Source organism: Clupea harengus, chromosome 12 (genome assembly GCF_900700415.2).
Source record: "Clupea harengus chromosome 12, Ch_v2.0.2, whole genome shotgun sequence".
NCBI classification, from domain to species: Eukaryota; Metazoa; Chordata; class Actinopteri; order Clupeiformes; family Clupeidae; genus Clupea; species Clupea harengus.
This window is the reverse complement of record NC_045163.1, coordinates 8,848,098-8,869,975: the sequence shown is the minus strand read 5'-3', so window position 1 is coordinate 8,869,975 and position 21,878 is coordinate 8,848,098. Positions and strand designations below refer to the sequence as shown.

The following is a 21,878-nucleotide window of genomic DNA, read 5'->3' as shown; positions in this document are numbered from 1 at the left end:
CCATCAGCTGGTTTAATCAAGGACACGGGCATGGCACTAACAACCCCTCACATCTCTCTCTGTGTGTTAATGTTAATGTTAATGCGAGTAGCTTTTTTTTCCCCTCTCCGGGTGTTGTGTAAAGCATTCACTACTCAGAGAGGTTGTTGATTACCTGGCGGGTGAATTATTCTGAAGATGGATTCACAAATTGATCTTTCTATTGATCTGCCTCTTTGTCCATCTATCAATATATCCATCATTCCATTCAGCCATTGCCAAATGATCAATACTGCCTCCTCAGCACATACTCTTATTAGCAGGCCTCAGTGGTCAGTGGTCAGGAGGAATCTAGTGGCTGTCATTTCTTTTCTTTTTTTCATTTTTTTCTTCTCATTTCGGTTTCTTTCAAATGTTCAGTGTGGGTGAGATCGTGAGGTGCAAGGTCCCCCGGCTCTGAAAGTTCTATTTACTCTTAAGAGCTCATACGAACGCTTTCATAGCCAGTGTGTAGGAGGAGGAAGAGGAAGATGAGGAAGAGGAGGAGGAGAATAAGAGGAGGAAAGTCAAGTCACATTTATTTTTAAAGCACATTTAAAAACAACAAGAGTTGTACCAAAGTGCTTTCCAGTTGAGGTTAATTACATTACAATTAAAAACAATACAAATAAACATGAATTCAATAACAGAATAATGTTCACATTGCAAGTATAAGTGCTCAATTCCGATGTGATGCTCAGATTTTAATATCTAAAACACATATCAGAAGAAAGAGAAGACTTTATACGTTGCAACAAAGAATTTAGAATAATAATGTTTCTGAAATACGCCAAAGTCAAGCAAAGTTCATCATCTATTTTCACCCCCCTGTATCTCGGCATAATAAGTCGCAAGGTTTTTATAGTCTCGAAGGGTAACTTCACAATAAACTGCAGGACTCACCCTTTCCAATGATGCTAGGCACTAATGACGCTAGATGCTAATCTGTGTGACGATGTATTGCGGAAAAATCCGGATATTACACATGTATACTATTTTACATGTACATAGGCAGATTTGTTTTTCAGATTGTTAAATCAAAGAATATCTTGCCAGCATGATTTAAATATCCCAGATTACAGACATTGTCCTCTACAAATCTATGTAAGGGTATCCTCACTTTCCTCAATTTCCCTAAGAGATACATGCACATGTATAAGAATTTCATTAGAATCAAAATCATCTTCAAAAGGCAACCAATGCAAAACCGGAGTAAGAAATATCGTCTTGAAAATAAATAAATAAAAACATACAGCATGTATGGCTACCTTTTAAAATGACCAAGATAGAGGGCATACAGGTTGTGAAATTCTGAAAACAGGCTGGTGTCGACGGAGTTGAGGCAGAGGCAGAGACAGGAGCCAGGTTATCAGACGTTTGGTAAAACAGGTAATGAGAGGCTAAGGCCTTCTCCTTGGGGGTAGGTGTGTGTCTGTGTGTATCTCTCTGTGTGTGTGTGTGTGTGTGTGTGTGTGTGTGTGTGTGTGTCTGTGTGTATCTGTGTGTGTGTGTGTGTGTGTGTGTGTGTGTGTCTGTGTGTGTGTGTGTGTGTGTGTGTGTCTGTATGTGTCACAGAAAAGAAAAAAAAAGTTTCTCTCATGGCCCTCCTTCACCTGATCTTCCATATCACACACACACACACACACACACAGCTACAGTTCCACCATCCCCTAAAGACTGTTAGGCACTTAAGGGTTTGTTTACTTTTAGGTTGCAAAAAAGTAAAAAAAAGTTCCGAGAACTGAAAAGTGTTACACACACACACACACAAACACACCCACACAAGGGAAGATACATGAAAACATGGTCCATCTGTGAAGTAGGTAAACAAACACATATGCACACAAGGGAAGATACATAACATGGTCCATCTGTGGAGTAGGTAAATAAACATGTTTGAGGCTAGAATAAGCAGCATACCTTCTGCTAAATTAGTCTTTCCTCAGTCCGGAACTTACTCACAGGGCACACACACTCACACACACGCACGCACACGCACGCACATGCACATGCACATGCACACGCACACACTCTCACACACACACACACTCTGCATTCCTTCTTAATGCGCCTGAACACCTAATTTCTTGCTCCAGATTTGATTTTATTTGGAGGGGGGGGGGACATATTCTTAAGTGTGCATGCGCAAATTTGTTTGAAATGTGTGCTTGCTCTACTTTCCCGTGGAAAATTTCAATATGCCCTCGAGCACAATCCAAGACACACACACACACACACACTCACACAAACGTTGTTTTTTTATTTGTTCCTCTTTTTAAGGGCTGGAAATACAATCAGCTCTTAATGAAGAAAGATGGAGAGGAGAATCACACGTTCACCAGGAGCGAGGAAAAGAAAAGTGAGTATTTATCAAGCATCGAAACAGCATGCTAGGGTTGTGTTGTGCATTAGGAAATCGACTTCAAAGAGACGATCAAAAGGAGAGAATGAAACGCCTTGGAAGAGAGTGTGCGAGCGAGTGAGAGAGGGACAGTGGTGAAAGAATGTGAATGAAAGAGAGAGAGACGGGAGAAGAGAGGGGAAGAAACAAGACAGAGAGATGGAGAGGTTGAAGAAAGAGATGTCAAGGCGAGAGAGAGGCAGGTAGAGGAAAGATTGTGTCAGAGAGAGAGAGAGAGAGAGAGAGAGAGAGAGAATCGAACAGAGAATCAATCGCTAAATGTTTCTGTTTGTGGAAGCAGTCCTTGGAATTAATTGCGTTTCGAAAAAAAAAAATGTGCATACGTGATGGAAGTTGATGGAGAAGGCCTTAGAAGTTCCACTTTGCGTAGCTAGGGAGGGTCTGGATGGATCATTGAGTGCAGTGGCTTAAAAGAGCTGTTTGCTTGATTGCCTCTTACGCTACATACACACTTCAAGGCATGTTATGGAGTGCGGAACTTGAAACCCATGTATAAAGCAATCACCACACATCTCAAATGGAATACGAGCTTCAGAAGTAAAGGGGGAAAAAATTCACCTTTTAGCACTGCAGGATATCAAAGGATATCCAGTAGCCACTATATACATCAGAAAACGTTTTTTTTTGCTTCTCACAGCTTACTGAAGTGTGTGTTTGATCACTTTGTGAAACAATGGAACAATGCACAATGCAGAGTTAAATATGAAACGTATACCTAATGATTCTGTACAATAGCAGAGACCTCGGAGCAGTCGAAATGCCCACGCATTTTGCTGCTCATGAATAAAAACAAGCCTATTAAATCGACCGGTGGTACTTCGTGATTGTTTATGACCGTTGACATATTCAGCACAGTGCCTGCAGAGCTCCATGTCTAATTAAACCAGCACTAGCCTCTGCAATGGAATGCTGCTCACACACTCACAGAGGAATTCTTAAATACATAATCTTAATGAACACTTATTTGTCTTTTTCATTTTGTTATTGTTTTGTTTGTTTATATAGCTAAAAGCACTCTCTGTAGCCTATTACCTCCTCTCATGGCTCTGGTGTTAGTCCTGAGATAATGATGGTGTGCTCCAACAGATCCATTCTAATATAAGATTTGTCTTCCATCAGTGTGCAGGAAGCCTCTAATCATCCCTCTGTCTTTATCTGTTGTCTTGAATCACTCCTTATAACTCCCTCTAGACACACACACACAGACACACACAGACACACTAACCCCCCATCCCCCTGGTGCACCCTGGGGGAATTTGGATTTCAGTCACGTACCATTAGTGGAGGGATTGATAAAGGCTTTAATTGTTTAATTGGGAGTGTGCTGTGAATGCATAGTGTGGCTGCCTGTGACCTCATGCCTACACACACACACACATTCTAACACACACACACACACACACACACACACAGGAAAGGCGGTTTCCCTGACAGTGCAGCGGGAAATGTCATAGGCTCATTATCCAGTGTCCTATAGATCAGCCTTCCCCTGGGACCAGCAGAGCCCGTATTGACATGAACTCTCCAGCCTCATTGAGTCTCTTCCCATACACAAGCAGCCACTAACATCTCATTTGCCTGCTCACACACACAAACACACACACACAGGGGCGGACTGGCCATCGGGGATACCGGGGGAATCCCCGGTGGGCCGACGTGGATGGGGTGGTCTAAAACATCGGCCCATGTCTATCTCCCAAAGGCCCTCACTTTCACTTTGCGGCGTTGACTATAGTGTATGCTTCACAGAACACGAATAATTTACTCTATCTATAATCGTCAGAAATCACTGACTGATATTTATACTACTGCTCGCGATCTGTATTCACACTCATGGTGCATATTTTTTAGAAAATTTTCTGAAGTGTCTTCTGAAATGTGTTCTTACGGACTTCGAAAGACTAATGTAAGGAAAGATCTCTGCCTGACTCATGAACGCCTGAAAATGGGTTCTTACACAGCCGAAGTGGATTTTTAGGATGATGATTCTTAAATTGAACGTACGTTCTCGTGCGCCTACTCAACACTTGCGTCACTCGCTGGCAGACAACGTCGTTTTTGACAGTGAGAGCATGTCATCGGCACCAAAACGTAAATGGAGAAAAAGAAAAGGTGTCTGGAGGAAGGTGCATCAACATTTTTAAAAATCTCTAATTTATTTGGGAAACCACCGACTGCTGACAGTGATACGAAAGTAAGTTGTGTCCTTGACCTGGCCATTGTTAGCTTGCTTTTCAAAGATGAGGTAGGCACTGATATCGAGATTATCTAATTTAACATGTTAGACGTAGTCACTTCTTTACAATCGATGAGCAAGCTATCTATGGTGGTAGTTGTAAAGAGGGCAATCTTATAATCTCTAATAACGTATGTCAAATAAGTTGACCAGCTAGCTTGTTATGCTAAAATCACCGTGTTACACACAACACTAACATTATAAACAATGTTAATATGTTATCTAGATTAGATAGTGAGGTAATAATAACACATGAGTATACTGATATTGTTTTTTATTACCATGTGACTATAATGCACCCGGGCCGGGAGTTAGTTTAGGTTCTGTTACTTAACTTATTGTTTTGTTATGCACCTTCAACACTCCTACACACACACGCACACAATCACACACCCAGCATGCAACACTACTGATACCACTGATGTTCACACCCCATCGTATGTTCTATTCTGTTAATTTCTACAATATAGTTCATACTAATTCTACCCTCTGATTCCAGCTTCTTTATTGTGTGGACATTCATTCCTTAAGGCTCTGTAGTTATATGTATAACCATCTGATACTAGCCCAGAGTTAAGCATATTCATCTAGCAAACTATACCTACCTTGGAGTGTTACAATAGCCATTATGATTTTATTCCATGGGTCCATCCAGGCAAATTGGTGGGTCCAAATGTTATAAAAAAAACATATATGATGTAATTTCTTTGTAATCATCCAAAATAATGTTAAGTGTAGGGGTATTTTTCCAAGAAGGCCACTGACTGGTCGATACGTGCAATGCATTGATTGGGCAGCGCGCCTTGGTGCTATAAAAATAAAGTTTATTATTATTGTTATTGTATTGAGTGGGCCGGTCTGACAGTATTTCCCGGGCCACTTTTTCCCCCCAGTCCGCCCCTGCACACACACACACCACACACACACACACACACACACACACACACACACACACACACACACACACACACACACACAAACACACACACACACACACACAAACACACACACACACACACAAACACACACACACACACACACACACACACAAACTCTGGATTATTCTTAAGCATATAAAAGCAAGCCTGCACCACGCCAATTTAGAGTGTGTGATGAAAGGGGGGCGGGGGGGTGGGTCACATTTGCTATTGTTCATGTTCCCATGATTTCCACTGGGAGTCTCGTTCATAGGTGGGAGCCACAGACAGAGACACGCACAAAGAAAGACAGAGAGAGGCAGAGAGAAGAGGAGGGAGACGAAAAGAGAGTGAGGGACAGTGAGACAGAACGAAACGCAATTGATTTCCCCCCCATCCAGATGATTAAGAGGCTTAACTGGAGTGATCCAGAGGATCAAACAGCCAAAACACACAGAAATCCACACAGAGAGCATGCAGGAGATATTAGCACAGCCAGACTCTCTCCAGGGCCTAGCTTTAATGAAGGCACGGCCACGTACAGTAAAGCAGAGTCTTACGCTCCCTTTACCACACACCCACACAGCACCACACACACACAGCCACACACACACACACACACACAGCCACACACACACACAGCCACACACACACACACACACACACACACAGCCACACACAGCCACACACACACAGCCACACGCACAGCCACACACACACACACTCACACACACACACACACACAGCCACACACACACAAACACCCACACACACACACACACACACACTGTAAACCCGAATAAGTTACCAGAACTCAAAAAATTTGACGTAATAAATTGCCTCAATTTTTTTAAGTTGATTAACTTAAAAGTCAAAATTTTCCAGAACTTAAAAGGTTGGATGACTTGCTACTTGTACCTTTTGATAACAGTTAAATTAAAGTGCTCATTTAGCTCAACTCAAATATTTGCAGTCAATATGACTTACAGTTTTCTGTTAAGGCAACTCAATTATTTTCAGTTATTAAGACTAAAATTTCCAGTTTTGAAACCACTGGAATAAGTTCACAGAACTTAAAAGAATAAGTACACAACCACACCATTTTATGTTAACACAACTCAAAGTTTATTAGTTTGTGTTGTCATTGTTTTAAGTACACAGTAGTCAAATATGTTGAAATTGTTTACTTAAAAAGATGTGACTCGAAACTTAACTTTTTGAGGCAATTGATTACCTCAATTACATTGAGTTTAACTTACTCAAAATATCAAAAAGTCATGAACATCTAATATTGAACAGCATTGTCTTGCCCGCTCCCTTTTAGCACACTGCAATATTAAAATTAAATAGAAAAATAAATAATAAACATCTATAAATCAAAATAAATCAAAGCCTCCCTCTCTCCTCCTATGCCATCAGTCACCTCCCTCTCCACCTCCTCCATCAGTCACCTCCCTCTCCTCCTCCATCAGTCACCTCCCTCTCTCCTCCTATGCCATCAGTCACCTCCCTCTCCACCTCCTCCATCAGTCACCTCCCTCTCCTCCTCCATCAGTCACCTCTCCTCTCTCTCCTCCTCCATCAGTCACCTCCCTCCGCCATCAGTCACCTCCCTCTCCACCTCCGCCATCAGTCACCTCCTCTCCCTCCTCCATCAGTCACCTCCCTCTCCACCTCCTCCATCAGTCACCTCCCTCTCCACCTCCTCCATCAGTCACCTCCATCCCACCTCCTCCATCAGTCCCTCCATCTCCACCTCCTCCATCAGTCACCTCCCTCTCCACCTCCTCCATCAGTCACCTCTTATCCTCCCTCTCCACCTCCTCCATCAGTCACCTCCCTCTTATCCTCCCTCTCCACCTCCGCCATCAGTCACCTCCTTCTCCACCTCCTCCATCAGTCACCTCCATCTCCACCTCCTCCATCAGTCACCTCCCTCTTATCCTCCCTCTCCACCTCCTCCATCAGTCCTCCTCTCTCCTCCCTCTCCACCTCCTCCATCAGTCACCTCTCCTCCTCCATCAGTCACCTCCCTCTTATCCTCCTCTCCACCTCCTCCATCAGTCACCTCCCTCTCTCCTCCCTCTCCACCTCCTCCATCAGTCACCTCCCTCTTCCTCCCTCTCACCTCCTCCATCAGTCACCTCCCTCTCCTCCTCCTCTCACCTCCTCCTCAGTCACCTCCCTCTCCCCTCCATCAGTCACCTCCCTCTCCACCTCCTCCATCAGTCACTTACATCAACAAGTCATTCTTGAGGGTCTGCAACCTGGGTGACAGTTTACCACTTTCTAGACCAAGTAAAATCTTTTCAGTGAATTCAAAAGTGTTGGTCAGTGCTTTGGGGTAGCTGAGGTGTAGTGCATATATCAGTCCAAAGATTACCAGGAAGGCATCGCTAAGTCTGGGGAGGCTGACCACGGCATCACTTTCAATGATTACAGAGATTCTCACAGGGTGGTGGTGAACTGGACGTGTGTCATTGTCACTGATGACCGTAAGGAGGGCCACTGCAACGCCATCAAGCTCCAGCTCATCAGACTCGTCCTGAATGATTGAAAAAGAGATGCTAATCACAAACTAACACAAAACTAAACTAAACCAATACCAACACAATGAGACCCAAGGGAGACTTGGGTCTCATTGTAAGAGGTGAAAAACATAAGATTCATGTTCTGCACACACGAATCAGCCAAATTACCAGAGAACCTAAGTGGTGTGAGAGAGACTGAAACCAAGCTAAAGGACATTTACAGGAAAATGTTTTACTTAACATCTTATCACTTGCCAATACATGGAAACTGTATGGGTAGACTAAACAAAGGTAAGTCCTAAAAGATATTAGTATTTTGATGGACAGTTTACATTATACACAGTAGAATCCGTTAGTGACTTAAGGAGACTCACTGTGCAGGTTCTGAAAAATCCAGAAACGTCCTCGTGCAGATACACTGGAAGGGCGTGGAGAACAGTAATGCGCTTGGTGTGGATGTCATGGATTTCCTATTAAGATAAAAACAGAATTGTACATACTGAAGAGTTTACTGAACAAAGCTGATTTTTAAACAGTCCAATTAGAACATATGTTCACAAATAACCTGTTCACATCTTTAATGTAATCAGACAAATGGCAAACACAAAGTGGACTAATTGCAAAATTCACAAAGCTCATTTGAGTCATTGAACATGTTCAAAGTTCCACCGGTTCAACCTATGAAGTGTGTAATAATCTATTTACCAGTTCATCGTGGATTTTTAAAATTTCAGCCAGAGCATCTGCTGTCTTTCCAGTTTTGATGCCTTCTGTCTGAATAAGGTCATCAGTCGAGGAAGATGGCGGTCAAGCTCAGCATAGAATGTGTTGGGCAGGTTCTGATTCGTAATCCGCTGGAACTCTGCATACAACTACATTAAAATGTAGCAGAATACAGCAACAACACTTAAAAAAACAGTTCAATTTGAAGAATCTAGCACACCTTTATAAAGCAGAAAATAGCAGCCAAATAAGTAAGAATCACAATTATTTTCTCAAAAGAGAGCGCTGATCCATATTACCTCAGACTCTATTTTGAGAGCAGGCCAGAGGTCCATGAGCTCGTTCACTGGTGGGCAGGACATCACTATGGTCTGTCGGCGTAGGGGAAATGTGGTCTCCATCATCTTTCTAATGAGGGGCAGGTTCTTCTCAGTCTTCTTGACTTCTTCAACAATTGTCTGCCTCAACTGCTCAAGGCTTGAAGGATCCTTTCCTTGGGGAAAGTTTGGTAGGAAGTTGACTTCTGCTCGCTTGGGTCTTTTAATGTTGGAATGTGAAGATTCATTTTCAGGATAACTTCTACTTCTTTTTCCAGCATTAACAGTGACCTCCTGACATCCAGCCCGTCTCATCTTGTTCCTGAAATTGCCCATCTTAAACTTGATGGAGTTTTTCCATCCATTCCAGCCAGTCTCAGATCCTGCTTCCTTCAAGCAGGGATGTTTGGCTACAAGAGCCTCAGCAGCCTTTGCAATCTCTTTATCACTTGGGTAAGCCTTAAAACCATATATAGTAGATGCAAGCTTTTCTAAAATGTCGTGCTTTAGGTCTCTTGTCAACTTAAGGTGCGTGTTGTTCTTCTTATATTCCGCATTTCCATCTCTAAGTTTTAGTTCAACATCAAATGCAAATGTGGGAACAGGGAAAGGACCTGGAGGCCACCTGCTGAGACGCTCTGGAGATGACACATCTGAAAGTAGAACAGTAGATGCAATAGAGCTGGAGTCTTGTGAAAGTGAGATGTGCACAACAGCTTTTTGTGGCAATTCCTCAATGTCTGTAAGGGAAGTAAGTTTCCCTTCAAAGTCTGGATCTTCGTAAAGCAAATCGAAGTCAAGGTTGATTTCCAGCTGTTCTTTTATAATGTTGATCAGTGCATCAACAGAGGTTGGTCGTGAGCTGAGTTTTAATTTTCTAGCCTGGTCTGGCTCAACAACACGAAGAATCATTGGTTGTGGGGATGCAGCTGCCATTGTGCTAATGAAAAGACAAAATCAGATTGTTAAAGAGTACCGCTTATAGTATATACAGCTTATAAATTGCTTAATTCCACTGAGAGTGAATAAAGACACAATAACTGATAAATAAAAGAACCATTCATTATTACCTGAACTCAGTTCTGTCTCACTTGAATGAACCGCTTGGGGGTCAGCAGCAGCGAGCCGTCTATCTTGTATGCAGAGAGGGACTGTATCATTCAGACCAGACTGCAGGTGGATCGACAGGCTTATGTCTGCAGTTGACAGCTCATAGGACCGTAGATGTTCTACATACCAGGAGTCATAATCACAACACAGAAAAGATACGTTGTGATTCACAAGAAAGATCTCTTCTATTTTGCCAAATGTCGACAGTCCACCACTGACTCCTACAGACAGAAACATTCCACAGACATAGTCTGTGCCATCAATGGTCACATTTGTTGTCTTGTAGATTGTGTCACTAGTTGTTTGTTCTCTAATGTGTACTTGAGCAACCTCTGGTAGAGCTGAAACCAGAACAGAGTTTTTAACATTTTTTTAAGACAAATCTTGAATGAAATGTCTTAAATGAAAGAGGGGTGGTTGATAGAGGAATTCACATTCATTGGATTACCTGGTATCTTTATCACATCTCCAGTTGTCTTCCTTAACTGTCTTAACTTCATGAAACTGGAACAGGGAGATGAAAGGGCATAAACTGATCTGAAACTGAACAATTAGAAGCATTCAAAGAGTGTCAAATTATAAATACTTCCATTCATAAATTCCCCTGTTAATGATCTTTTCATTTGATCCCCAGTGTCAAGCTACTAAAGCCATCAAGCAAAATTAACCTTAGCCTACTGTAACGAAAAGCAGCAGCACTTGCACTTATCTGCATGGTTAATCAACAATAATGGCATTTATTTTATTTTAAAAACGACGCAGCACAAGTGGGCGGGCAGTTGAACGTGAACTCTTAGTGTAGGAACTCAGTTTGAGCTAAGAGGCCCTATTATGCTCGTTCATGCTCTTTTAATAACCTTTAAAAAGGCTACGGTGGACGTAAATGGCCCATGCGTTCGACTTTACGCACTACTAAAAAATAAGCGGTTGCACCAAGCAGAGTTTCAACGTAACACTTAGTTATAACTTAACATTTACACGTCCTCACTATTAGGTGCAAGTTCCATTTAGTACGTTAAAATACGTTACCCAATACAAAATACATCTATCAATAGTAAACTGAGACTATGGCAAATACAATTTAGTCTGTATCATGAAGGGAAAGTCCCCCAAAACACGCTGTGCTGCTAGCGGAATGAGGGGTGGGGGGTAGCACTAGCAACACATTCTTTGAATGTTTTAAACACCAATTCTTAAACATATATAATCATTGCTTTGCTTGTAAGCTTAGGTCGCCAGGATTCATTCAAGACCACTCACGAAGAATATGGTTGCTCGCAGCCGTAATAGTCTAGTGACTGGAGTGTGTAACATTAGTGGTCCGCTAAGTGGCTAGCCCTTTAGCAGCTAACCTATATCTGACTTAACGTCACCAAGTTGGCAATGCCCTACAAGACTCCCGTGATAAGCCAGTGAAGGGCGGGGGCTTAGAGAAGGTCTACGCTCTTTGAGACAAACACACCAACAAATGTATGAAAGAAGTAAAAGTGAATAAATATTAACATTCAAAACTTACAGTAAGTCGAGTAATGCTGAATGCTGCCGTGTAGGTAGTAACTTTCTGCAGGCCTTCTGTTGCTTCCCGCCAAACTCTCAACCGTTTAAACTTTTCAGTTTTTTTTCCAGAGCTAAGGAATCAGTGTAGTATGCGCATTAGCACCGCCTTCTGCTTCGGAAGGCGAATCAGAGATTAACTGTACGTGTCCACGGCACAAATTACATGCGTTAAATCGCATGCGTAAAGTCGGATGGGGGGCGTGGTCAGGAAAATCACTTTTGTTCGGTTGCAGTGCTGCGCTAATGTTGCACATTAGCAAAGTTGAGCTTTGCTAGGGACAGCCAGGTGGGCTTTGCTTTTTAGCGCTCGCGGTTATGTTGGAAGCACCCACAGTTTTGTGTTGTCAATAAAGTCATCATTAAATACATGATTAGATACTCAAACTCCGCGTAGTGACTGAGATCGCTAATATTGGATTGGGTCATTCGTCCCAAAATGTGCTCATGTGCAAAGTAAACAACAATCAATTAAGCGTTATAGGTAACTTATTAGCAGCTAGCTAGCTAGCCACTATGTGTTCCAATGGGTTTTCGCTTAAAGGGTTAGCGGCAAGCTAACAGTAATAGTCCAGAGCTTGAGTTCAAGACCTACACAATTCTGTTTGACCTCACAGCATTCGTGTAGCATATAAACAACAAACCGAGTCGATTAGACATATAAAAAGTCCTGTAAAAGAGGACGTGTCCGGGTAAAAGAGGACGTCTGGTCACCCTAGTTATAGGTAACTTATTAGCAGCTAGCTAGCCACTATGTTTTCCAATGGGTTTTTGGTTAAAGTGTTAGCGGCAAGCTAACAGTAATAGTCGAGAGCTTGAGTTCAATACCTACAATATTCTGTTTGACCTCACAGCATTCGTGTAGCATATAAACAACAAACCGAGTCGATTAGACATACAAAAAGTCCTGTAGCTAACCTTTATTCACATAAAATATTTCCCAGTAACAGAGTCCCGAGACGCCGCCATCTTGTTTCGATATTTTTGATTACTCCCGCCCCTATGAACTACGTTGGCTTCCAAATAACACACACGCCGAACTGATTGGCTCTCAGCATGCAGCAAATCGCACTCATTTGCATAAAGTTAAAGCAAGCCCAACTTTTTGCAGGCAGCAGACACGATTTTTTCCTCAGTATGCAGCAAATCGCATCCATTCTATCCCAATGAGAGCAGCACGATATCGCATGCCGTGGACACGTACCGTCACTTGGAATAAATAATGATCCCTGCAGCTACTTAACACTTAAGTAAAAATTATGAGAATAAAAATAAAAAAAATGACGAATTGATGAAGCACTTTGAGATTTTATTGTATTTTAGCATGTGCTATATAAATTAGGTTTATTTTTAAATCATCCCTTTTTGAAACAATAGAAATAACAGGACTTTATCATTATTAGCATGCAATTACTTAACTCTATTAATTTTTACTTAAGTTATGTTTTTAAGTAATGCTTACTTATACACAAAATAGTTCCATTTAATCAAAAATGATTAGTTGAAATTACTCAAAAAGGAAGAACATGTTACACCAACTTGACATAATTAAGTTAGTAGAACTTTTTCTAAAACTTTGAGTATACACTACTTAATCTATTTAATTACTTTGGACGTTCGGGTTTACAGTGTGGTTAAAGGTTCTGTCAGTGGTTTGAGTTGTAAAATGTAGAAGTCCTGGACAATTTAGAAGGCCTGGACATATATGCATAAAAGGGCTGAAACAGAAATAAAGAGTGTAGACACTTTTCTTGTGTGCACACGGTTTATTTACATCATCACAGTCTAGATGTCCAGAAGCATTTTCATTTTTTGACAAACTCAAAACAATTACTTTACCATTAATGTCAAAAAACATGTACATCCATTAAAATAAGTAAATAAAGAAAAATGATCCTTTCTGTATTTGTCTGAATAGAGTGGCAATATCTTTCTGTGTGATTATTCCCGCCTGGCTGAGGTGCCCACAAACGTCATCAACCTGCGACCTCAGTACATCCCAGCTCCTTTCTGCCTGCTTTTTAAAAACAAGGAGGACAAGCTGGTGCCCATCGCCATCCAGGTACACCATGGGCATACAAGCACAGACATGGGAGGGAAGGCAATGAACAGTTAATCTGTGAATGAGAGGGACATGTCAAGACAGTACAGTAATTCTAATTCAACTGAGAGCACATCAAGAGAAAAAAGTTGTCGAGAGTTAGCAAGACCTGTACTATAAAACAAGAGGGAGATGTAGTTTTTTGACCACACCATTCTGACCTCAGCTCCAGCAGGAGCCAGGCGAAAACAACCCGGTTTTCCTGCCCAGCGATAAAGAGGAGGCCTGGCTTCTAGCCAAGACGCACGTGCGTGCGGCCGACTTCATCGAGCACCAGTTCAACTTCCACTTGCTGCGCACACACCTGCTGGCAGAGGCCTTCGTTCTCGCCACGCTGCGTCATCTGCCTTCAGTACACCCCATCTACAAGGTATCCTCGCGCAAAGTTAAACATTTACCCTTCAAGTGTGTATACACTTCCATAATAGTATCCCCATATGCCAAATAGTGCTAAATAGTCTGACATCATCATTCAGATTTGAAATAGTCTGACATAATTTCCTGTCTTACAGCTGCTGATTCCACACATGCGTTACACACTCCAGATCAACACTCTTGGACGGGAAAAACTCATCTCTGAGAAGGGACCCATCAACATGGTATATGTGTACATATGTGTGACATCACAGAGTTTATACACTAGATGACAATATCACATCATTAAAGAGTGACATCAATGAATTTAGACACTACATGACGTATAACACATCATTAAAGAGTGACATCGCTGAGTTTATACACTGCATGGCATATCACATCTTTAAAGAGTGACATCAATGAATTTAGACACTGGATGACAAATCACATCATTAAAGAGTGACATCAATGAATTTAGACACTGGATGACAAATCACATCATTAAAGAGTGACATCTCTGAGGTTTTATGTGTGGATGGTTGTTGTGTCAAAGCACTCCCCAGGTAATTTACCATAAACATGATTTTATATTGTTTTGACATGGTGTTGTATATGATAATAAGTATGATATTGTGAAGGGGTGACTATGAGTTGTTTCTCTGGCAACTTCAACATCAGCAACTTCACACCAGTCACTTTTTATCCATTTCTATCACTCTTCCTCCTCCTCCTCTCTCTCCCTCTATCAGTACACATCCACAGGTCGTGCTGGCATGGAGGTGGTGATGAAGAAAGCCATGCAGGCTGTGAAATACAGCGCCCTCTGTCTGCCAGAGGACATCAGTGCACGCGGCCTGGACAAAGTGCCTAACTTCTACTATAGAGACGACGGCATGCTGGTGTGGGAGGCCCTCAGCAAGTGAGACTTTTAATAGCAGGCCCCTATTTGACAATGACAAATAATTGAAACCACCACCATGGTGCAAAGATTAATACACACACAAAAAAACTACAATTTAACTTTTAATAAAATAACATAATAATAATGTTTATAATAAACAGATGTCCATCAGTTGTTGCATAGCTTTTCTTAAATTTTAAGAACATTTGAACAGGTGATCAATCCATACATATCCGTTGTATTAATAATTAGGCTAGCTATTAGGCCCTGACCATATTATATAAGTACAAAGTCAGTGTAAGAGCACTGCCATACAAAATCTGATCTGTAGTTGGTTGTTCAGATTTCTTGTTCTGTTTCGTTACCCTCAACCCACGCCTCCCCTTGCTGTAACTCCACGCCCCTCCCCTAAGGGGGGGGGCCATCCGACACTTTGGGAACCACTGACTTCTTCTGTATTTCTCGGTATGTGTGTGTGTGTGTGTGTGTGTGTGTGTGTGTGTGTGTGCAGGTATGTGCTGGGCGTTGTAGACATGTTCTACCCCACAGACATCGAGGTAGCGTCAGACGAGGAACTGCAGAGCTGGATTTTAGATATCTACAAACATGGCTTCCTGGAGCTGGACAGCACTGGTGAGAGAATGTACGAAAGAAAGAGAAAATGAGAAAGACAGAGAAATAAGAGAGATGAAAATACAAGCAAGAAGAGGAGGAAGAGAGTGACACACAAGATGTGAGAAAGAGACAAATTGAAGCAGGCAAGATCAAAGTGAGAGGCTCAGATAAAGATTGACAAAATGCAGAAAGTGGAAGAAAAGAAAGAAGAAGATGATGATAGATGGAAGAAGGATACAAATGTTGGGTTGGAGAGAAAACAGCAGTAAGAGAGAGGGTAAAAGACTGCATGTATCTGCATGTGTTGGCAGTCTGAGTATTTAAAAACTGACATTTAGATTGAACCCCCTCACTGTCTTAGGAATCCCAAAGGCCCTCACCTCAGTCAAAGAGGTCGTCAAGTTCATCACCATGGTGATCTTTACCATGACAGCACAACACTCTGCCCTGAACAGTGGTCAGGTGATGTGTGCTTACAAAACATACGCTTAATAGTGATACACACACACAGAGATTCAAACATGCACCGTTTACTGACTTACTGGTGTGTCTTTAGTTTGATTTTGGGGGTGGCTTCCCAACAGTCCAAACTCGCTGCAGGCTGGGGTGCCGCAGAGCAAAGAGCAGATCACCGAGGCCGACCTCCTGCTGTCACTGCCCGACATAAACACCTCTGTCTGGGGCATGGCTGCCGCCTGGATAGCCAGCAAGAGGAGTGGAGACTTTGTGAGTCCACACACACCTCTCACACACACACACACACACACACACACACACACACACACACACACACACACACACACACACACACAGGGCAGACAGACACACTCATCTAAATTCTATCAGAGAGCCATGCAAACTCATGACTGCGTATACTCCCCTCTTTATACTCCCTTTACTAATTTCTTCCTCTCCCTCCTTTTCTCTCTCTCTCTTTTCATCCCCCTCTCCCTCAGGTGCTTTTGTCCCAGCACCGTGAGCAGTACTTCTCTGAGCCGGAGGTGCTGTCTCTGACTGAGCAGCTAAGGGCGGAGCTGAAGGAAATCAGTAAAAAAATAAAGGAGAGAAACGAAGGGAAAGACCTGCCCTACACCTACCTGGACCCAGAGGATATAGAGAACAGCATAACCATTTAACACACACACACGCAATTTAATATTTGGCTTTCTGAATCTTATGTTGAGCAACTCAAATGTATTTTTTTTTATCTTTGCACCCTCTATTGTTTTAGCTATGCATTGTTGACTTTGGTCTGACAGTTTATTGGTGTAGTTGACACAGCAGAAAGCCAAAGAGCGTTATCTGTTTTTATGCACTCCCACTAAGCTTTTCATTGTGTGCAGTTCAATAAACTACCACTAGGTGGCTCAAATTCTGTAGGAAGCTGAGCAGTGACATCATGATTGTAGACAGATGTTACTATTTGCATTGTTCCTATTCTTCTATTTACAGTAAAGTACTTGATTATCATCCTCATTGAATTAACAAAACAAATGCTATGCCAAACACAGAGGCGTTTAGGCAAGTTACGTCACATTTGGATCCAGTTCCTCTTCTTCAAGGCTTTGTTGTTTCAAAATACAAGAATATATCAGATTTAATCTGCCTGCAAGGTTCTCTAAAATGATCAATATGGGAATCCAGTTTTGTGATAGATCTGTGGCAGTTTTTGTTTGTGTGTGTGACATTTACCTGTAAAATTGTACATGGGATTAAAAGATGGCTTCTTGACCTGGTCGTCATGGCATTCCTCCGTCACATGATCAGAGAGGAACCTGCATTCAGTTTGAGATTTAACACAAAATATGAAAACATAGTGTCTTATCCTTGACTGAGAAACCACACTCATATAATACACACACATACAAGCAGTGCAGCTTTGGAAAGGTATAGGTCCTTACACACCTAAGTTACTATACTATAACAGCAAACCAGTGACAGCAGAGGCTATGGCCAAAGGCACAAAATGTATTAGCTGCAGTGCCCCCCTGCCACCCCCAAAACAGACACAGCGCCCAGTGACTCCACTCCAGCAGCATGGCCACTTTAATCGTTTACCCTGTCTACAACTGAACTCAAAACACCACCTTGTCTGTAGCCAACAGCCAATTGGCTAGCTGGTGTAATCTCATTCACTACATGTCTGACTAAACAAAGCCGCCAGTCCCTGATCTATTTCCATTGATCTAGTGTTGTGGGTGAAAGGGGACAGCTGGGTCATGGGGTCAAAACTGTCAAGCATTCAGACTGTGCTGTACCACATTGGGAATATGGGAGTCGACCGGAAGTTTGTAGTGTTTACATTTGAACACTTCCTGATTCCAACGAAAAAATCCCTATGGATTCCTGGCTGTCCTGTTCCATCTTCCACAGTCCTCCCCCATCTGTGTTTCCTGTAGTGGATTTTTTTTTTTGGGGGGGGGGGGGGCTCACCTTTGGTGTCATCATAAATGTGTGTCCTATGGGCATGGCAACACCTTCCCCTCACATTCCAGAATTCCAGAGCTCGCCTGCTCTGCATTCCTCTGCGTTCTCATTCCAAAGGGAGTGCAGCAAGAGCACCACAACATCTTTTGCTATCTCAGTTCTATGCATTTGTATAAAATAGAATACACAAATACTGGTATTATACAGGGCCAAAGCAAAACGAACAGCAACACTTTTGATAAATTATTTAATCACCCAATTACATTAGAATGAATCTTAACACTGAAAGCAAAAACAACGACTTCAAAAAGTGTATGTATGTAAGTCTCTTGTGATAAGGATCACACATGTCCTGACCAGCAACACACAAACACACACCTGGTACCAGATGTGAGATTCTGTCTGTGTCTGGAGGAGGTCCTATCCAAGTTTCCGTGGGATATTCCAAACTGTGGAGCGGAGGAACATTGTTCTACCTCTGGGCTCCATATTGAGTCTTAAAAAGCAGATTAAAAATGCACTCCCTCCAAAAGACCGCCAAATGCTTTGGCAGCATTAGAACAATATCTTTGTAGAAATGTCTGTATGCAGATGTGTGTGTATAAGTAAGCCATATGAGTCTTGAGCTGTGTATTGAGTCATCGTCTTTGTCAAGCCAAAGTCGCAGTGCAAGAAAATTGAAGGCTTTGGCAAAGTCTATTCCCTTTCCTTCGTCTCTGTAGAAATGCAAAGCTCCAAGAAAAGCATCTTTTTTTCAGATGGAGGTCCTCGTCCAGTGCATCACTTCTGCATCCTATGCATCATATGCATAATTTCCTGGTTGGTGAAGTTCTCTTCCTGATGTGTCACTTCCTGCTGGAGGAGGGACCTTTGTGAAATAGGTAAATAGGCCTCTGAAATCCTGTAACAGGACAGAAGAAAAGGCTTTTATGATGTGAAAGACCTTGTGAGCAAAACCAGCACAAGAGGAAGGAGGATGGAAAGATGGATGGATGGATGGATGGATGGATGAATATGAACAAAGGGAGATATAGTGAGACAGAGGGAGATAGAGCTAGCTAGACAGATTGATCAACAAAGGGAAAACTATGAAGAGAGATAGATAGAGAGACAGCTTGATGGATAAATAGATGCCGTAGTTCCTACCTCTGGCACTGATGTTGGGGGTCCCCAGCAGCTCATAGCTGCTAAAGCCCACCTCTGACGTCAGGTAGCTGGTGAACTGATCTGGCTTCAGACGAATACTGCAGTAGTTTCTGTATGTGGTCTCCTAACAGAGAAAGACAGCGTGAGAAACGAAGACCGTCAGAAGTCACTATATTATTTACCTCCAAAAAGGTCATCTGAAGATGAACTCTTCTCCTTTTCTTTTCCACTCTTCCATTCTGCCCCCTTCCAGTCCCGTATCCAACTGACTGTTTCTCCCATGTGTTCGGTGCATCAGCACATGTAAGGCATGACGACTAGGCCTCTGCAACTCCCTCCCTTCTTCAAACCATTTAGTCTCCAACTGTCTCCTTCACCATCTCTTTTTGTCCCTCCCTCCTACTCTCTCACTGCTTCCTTTATCTCTCTCCATCCACGTCTCTTAACAACCCCCCACCCCCGTACCCTTCCTTCTTCAAAACAAACATAGCTCCTACTCTCACTCCTTTCTTCGCTCTCTCCATCCATCTTGCTTTAACCCCTCTCAGCCCCCCCCTCTATCTCCGTACCGAGATTCTCTCCCTCCCTCCCCTCTCTATCTCCGTACCGAGATTCTCTTCCTCCTGCAGTAGCTGCTCCAGGGCTGCGGCTCCAGGATGAAGAGCCCCCCCGTCCTGAGCTGCCGGTGGGCCCGGCGGAAGAGCCGCTGCAGGCCCCTGTCGCCCCAGTTCAGCTGCACCCACAGCGTCAGACCCAGGCACAGGATCACGTCGTACTCCTCCTGCTGGCCAGCCAGCTGCTCCTCGCTCTCCAGCACGTAGTTCTCCTGTCGGGAAGAGAGAGGGTGCCATCATGAAGGGGGTGGGGTGGTCTATATATGCTCACAGGTTAATGCTCACGGTTAAATATGCACACAGGAGGATGTGGGGGTGGGGGTTGTGTGGAAGATAGAAATGGTACAAATACAACTTGTGGTTCATTTGATCACGTTGTTTTTTTCAGTACATTGACTGGACAAAAAAATTAATAAATGCAGTTTAATACATAGCAGATTCCACAGACCACCACGGACTACCAAACCAATCAGACTGTTGGGATTAAAGGACACAGTTAATCTGCTAGGCAAACACAGGGGTGCCATTATAGGGCAACACTGTTTAGGTCACAGCCTGAAGAGAGTAGAAACATGAGGAGAAACATGAGTAATTCAGTCTGACACTACAATGATGGTGCGACGACATTTGCAGGAACCCATTCTGTATGTATGTTTCAGACAGACAAACACCACAGAAAAAACCTGCACCGCAAAGCTGGTGAAGCTCAGACATGGAAAGACCCTACAACCAGTCAAACACTCCAGCAAGAACATGTTACAAACTAATGTCACACGGACCAAAAACACTCTTGCACAAATGTCAGGTATATAACTAATGTCAAAAAAAAGGCAGACAGACAGACAACCAAAACAAACAAACACACAAAACGCACAATACAAAGAGACAAACAAAGACCATAAACCACAGTGGACCATGCAGATCCAAAATAATAAACACATAATGGTTAAAAAAAAAAACAATAACACCTATGCTACAAGAAAGGCCCCATAAATCATTAACTTTAGTTTACACATAAGACATTATGACAGCAGTCAGAACTTTGTCAAAACACGATGTCTGCTAAATAAATGATGGCATTGCAGCCTTACGAGCTTAGACAAACAATGCCTAAGAAAGACACGACAGAGAGAGGTTGAAGGTTTATCCCAGTAGATTGTTCAGCAGGCTAGTTGTAACATTGCTGATCCTCGACATGAACTTGAGTTAATGATTACTATGCAGAGATATCTTGAATTTAGCAAGTTGTGAATGAAAGCTGTGAAGTCCAATGAAATTCCTCCAGTTCCCATCCCACCCTGGCCATGTTCAACCACCATCAAATCCTTAAAAAGGTAACACTACAGAACCAAATGGCAGCTCTATGTCCAAATCTACTTATTATGACAGCCACAAGCAGACACACTACGCTGGACATTGGTGTGTTGTGTTGTGTGTCTACACCTTTCAGTAAGGATGAGTTTATATTTATTTACTTGAGTCCTTGAGTGTTTGTGGCCCTTTGAGTAGATAGGAACTGACTCTGATTCAGGATGAGACATAGCAATGTTATGAAAGACAACAGGGTGAGCCCTCATGACCCACATTCAACTACATTGTGTGTGTCTGTGTATGGCTTTTCTGTCTGTTGCCACTTAACATAACCATTGAGCAATACATTTCTCTTTTCTCAGTCACTCTCACATACTGTACACACACACACACACACACACACACACACACACACACACACACACACTTCCTTCTGAGCCTGCACTGGCAATGTGTAAATGCTTGGCGTTGGAGAGGTGTGGCTGCATGAATACACTGGCTTCATATCAAGACTCAGACGGAGAGAGCGAAAGAAAAGGGAGAGGGAGAGAGTGAAAGAGAAGGGAGAGGAAGAGGAG

At 42.6% G+C, this 21,878-nt stretch overlaps 2 protein-coding genes and 1 long non-coding RNA gene across 3 annotated transcripts in view; all 3 read right to left on the bottom strand.

The window, feature by feature from the left end:
• LOC105906201 (astrotactin-2) overlaps nucleotides 1-21,878 on the bottom strand; it is a 381,484-nt gene that overhangs the window by 201,088 nt on the left and 158,518 nt on the right. The window lies entirely within an intron of this gene.
• On the bottom strand, nucleotides 7,791-8,886 carry LOC116222797. Its single transcript, XR_004164786.1, has 3 exons — nucleotides 8,830-8,886; nucleotides 8,499-8,594; nucleotides 7,791-8,138 (listed from the first exon to the last, which is right to left on the bottom strand). It is a non-coding gene; the product is annotated as an uncharacterized LOC116222797 (long non-coding RNA).
• LOC116222793 lies at nucleotides 9,044-12,497 on the bottom strand. Its single transcript, XM_031577542.2, has 2 exons — nucleotides 10,235-12,497; nucleotides 9,044-10,104 (listed from the first exon to the last, which is right to left on the bottom strand). The coding sequence occupies exon 2, from the start codon at nucleotides 10,098-10,100 to the stop codon at nucleotides 9,120-9,122; it is 981 nt and encodes a 326-aa protein (XP_031433402.1). The 5' UTR covers nucleotides 10,101-10,104; nucleotides 10,235-12,497; the 3' UTR covers nucleotides 9,044-9,119.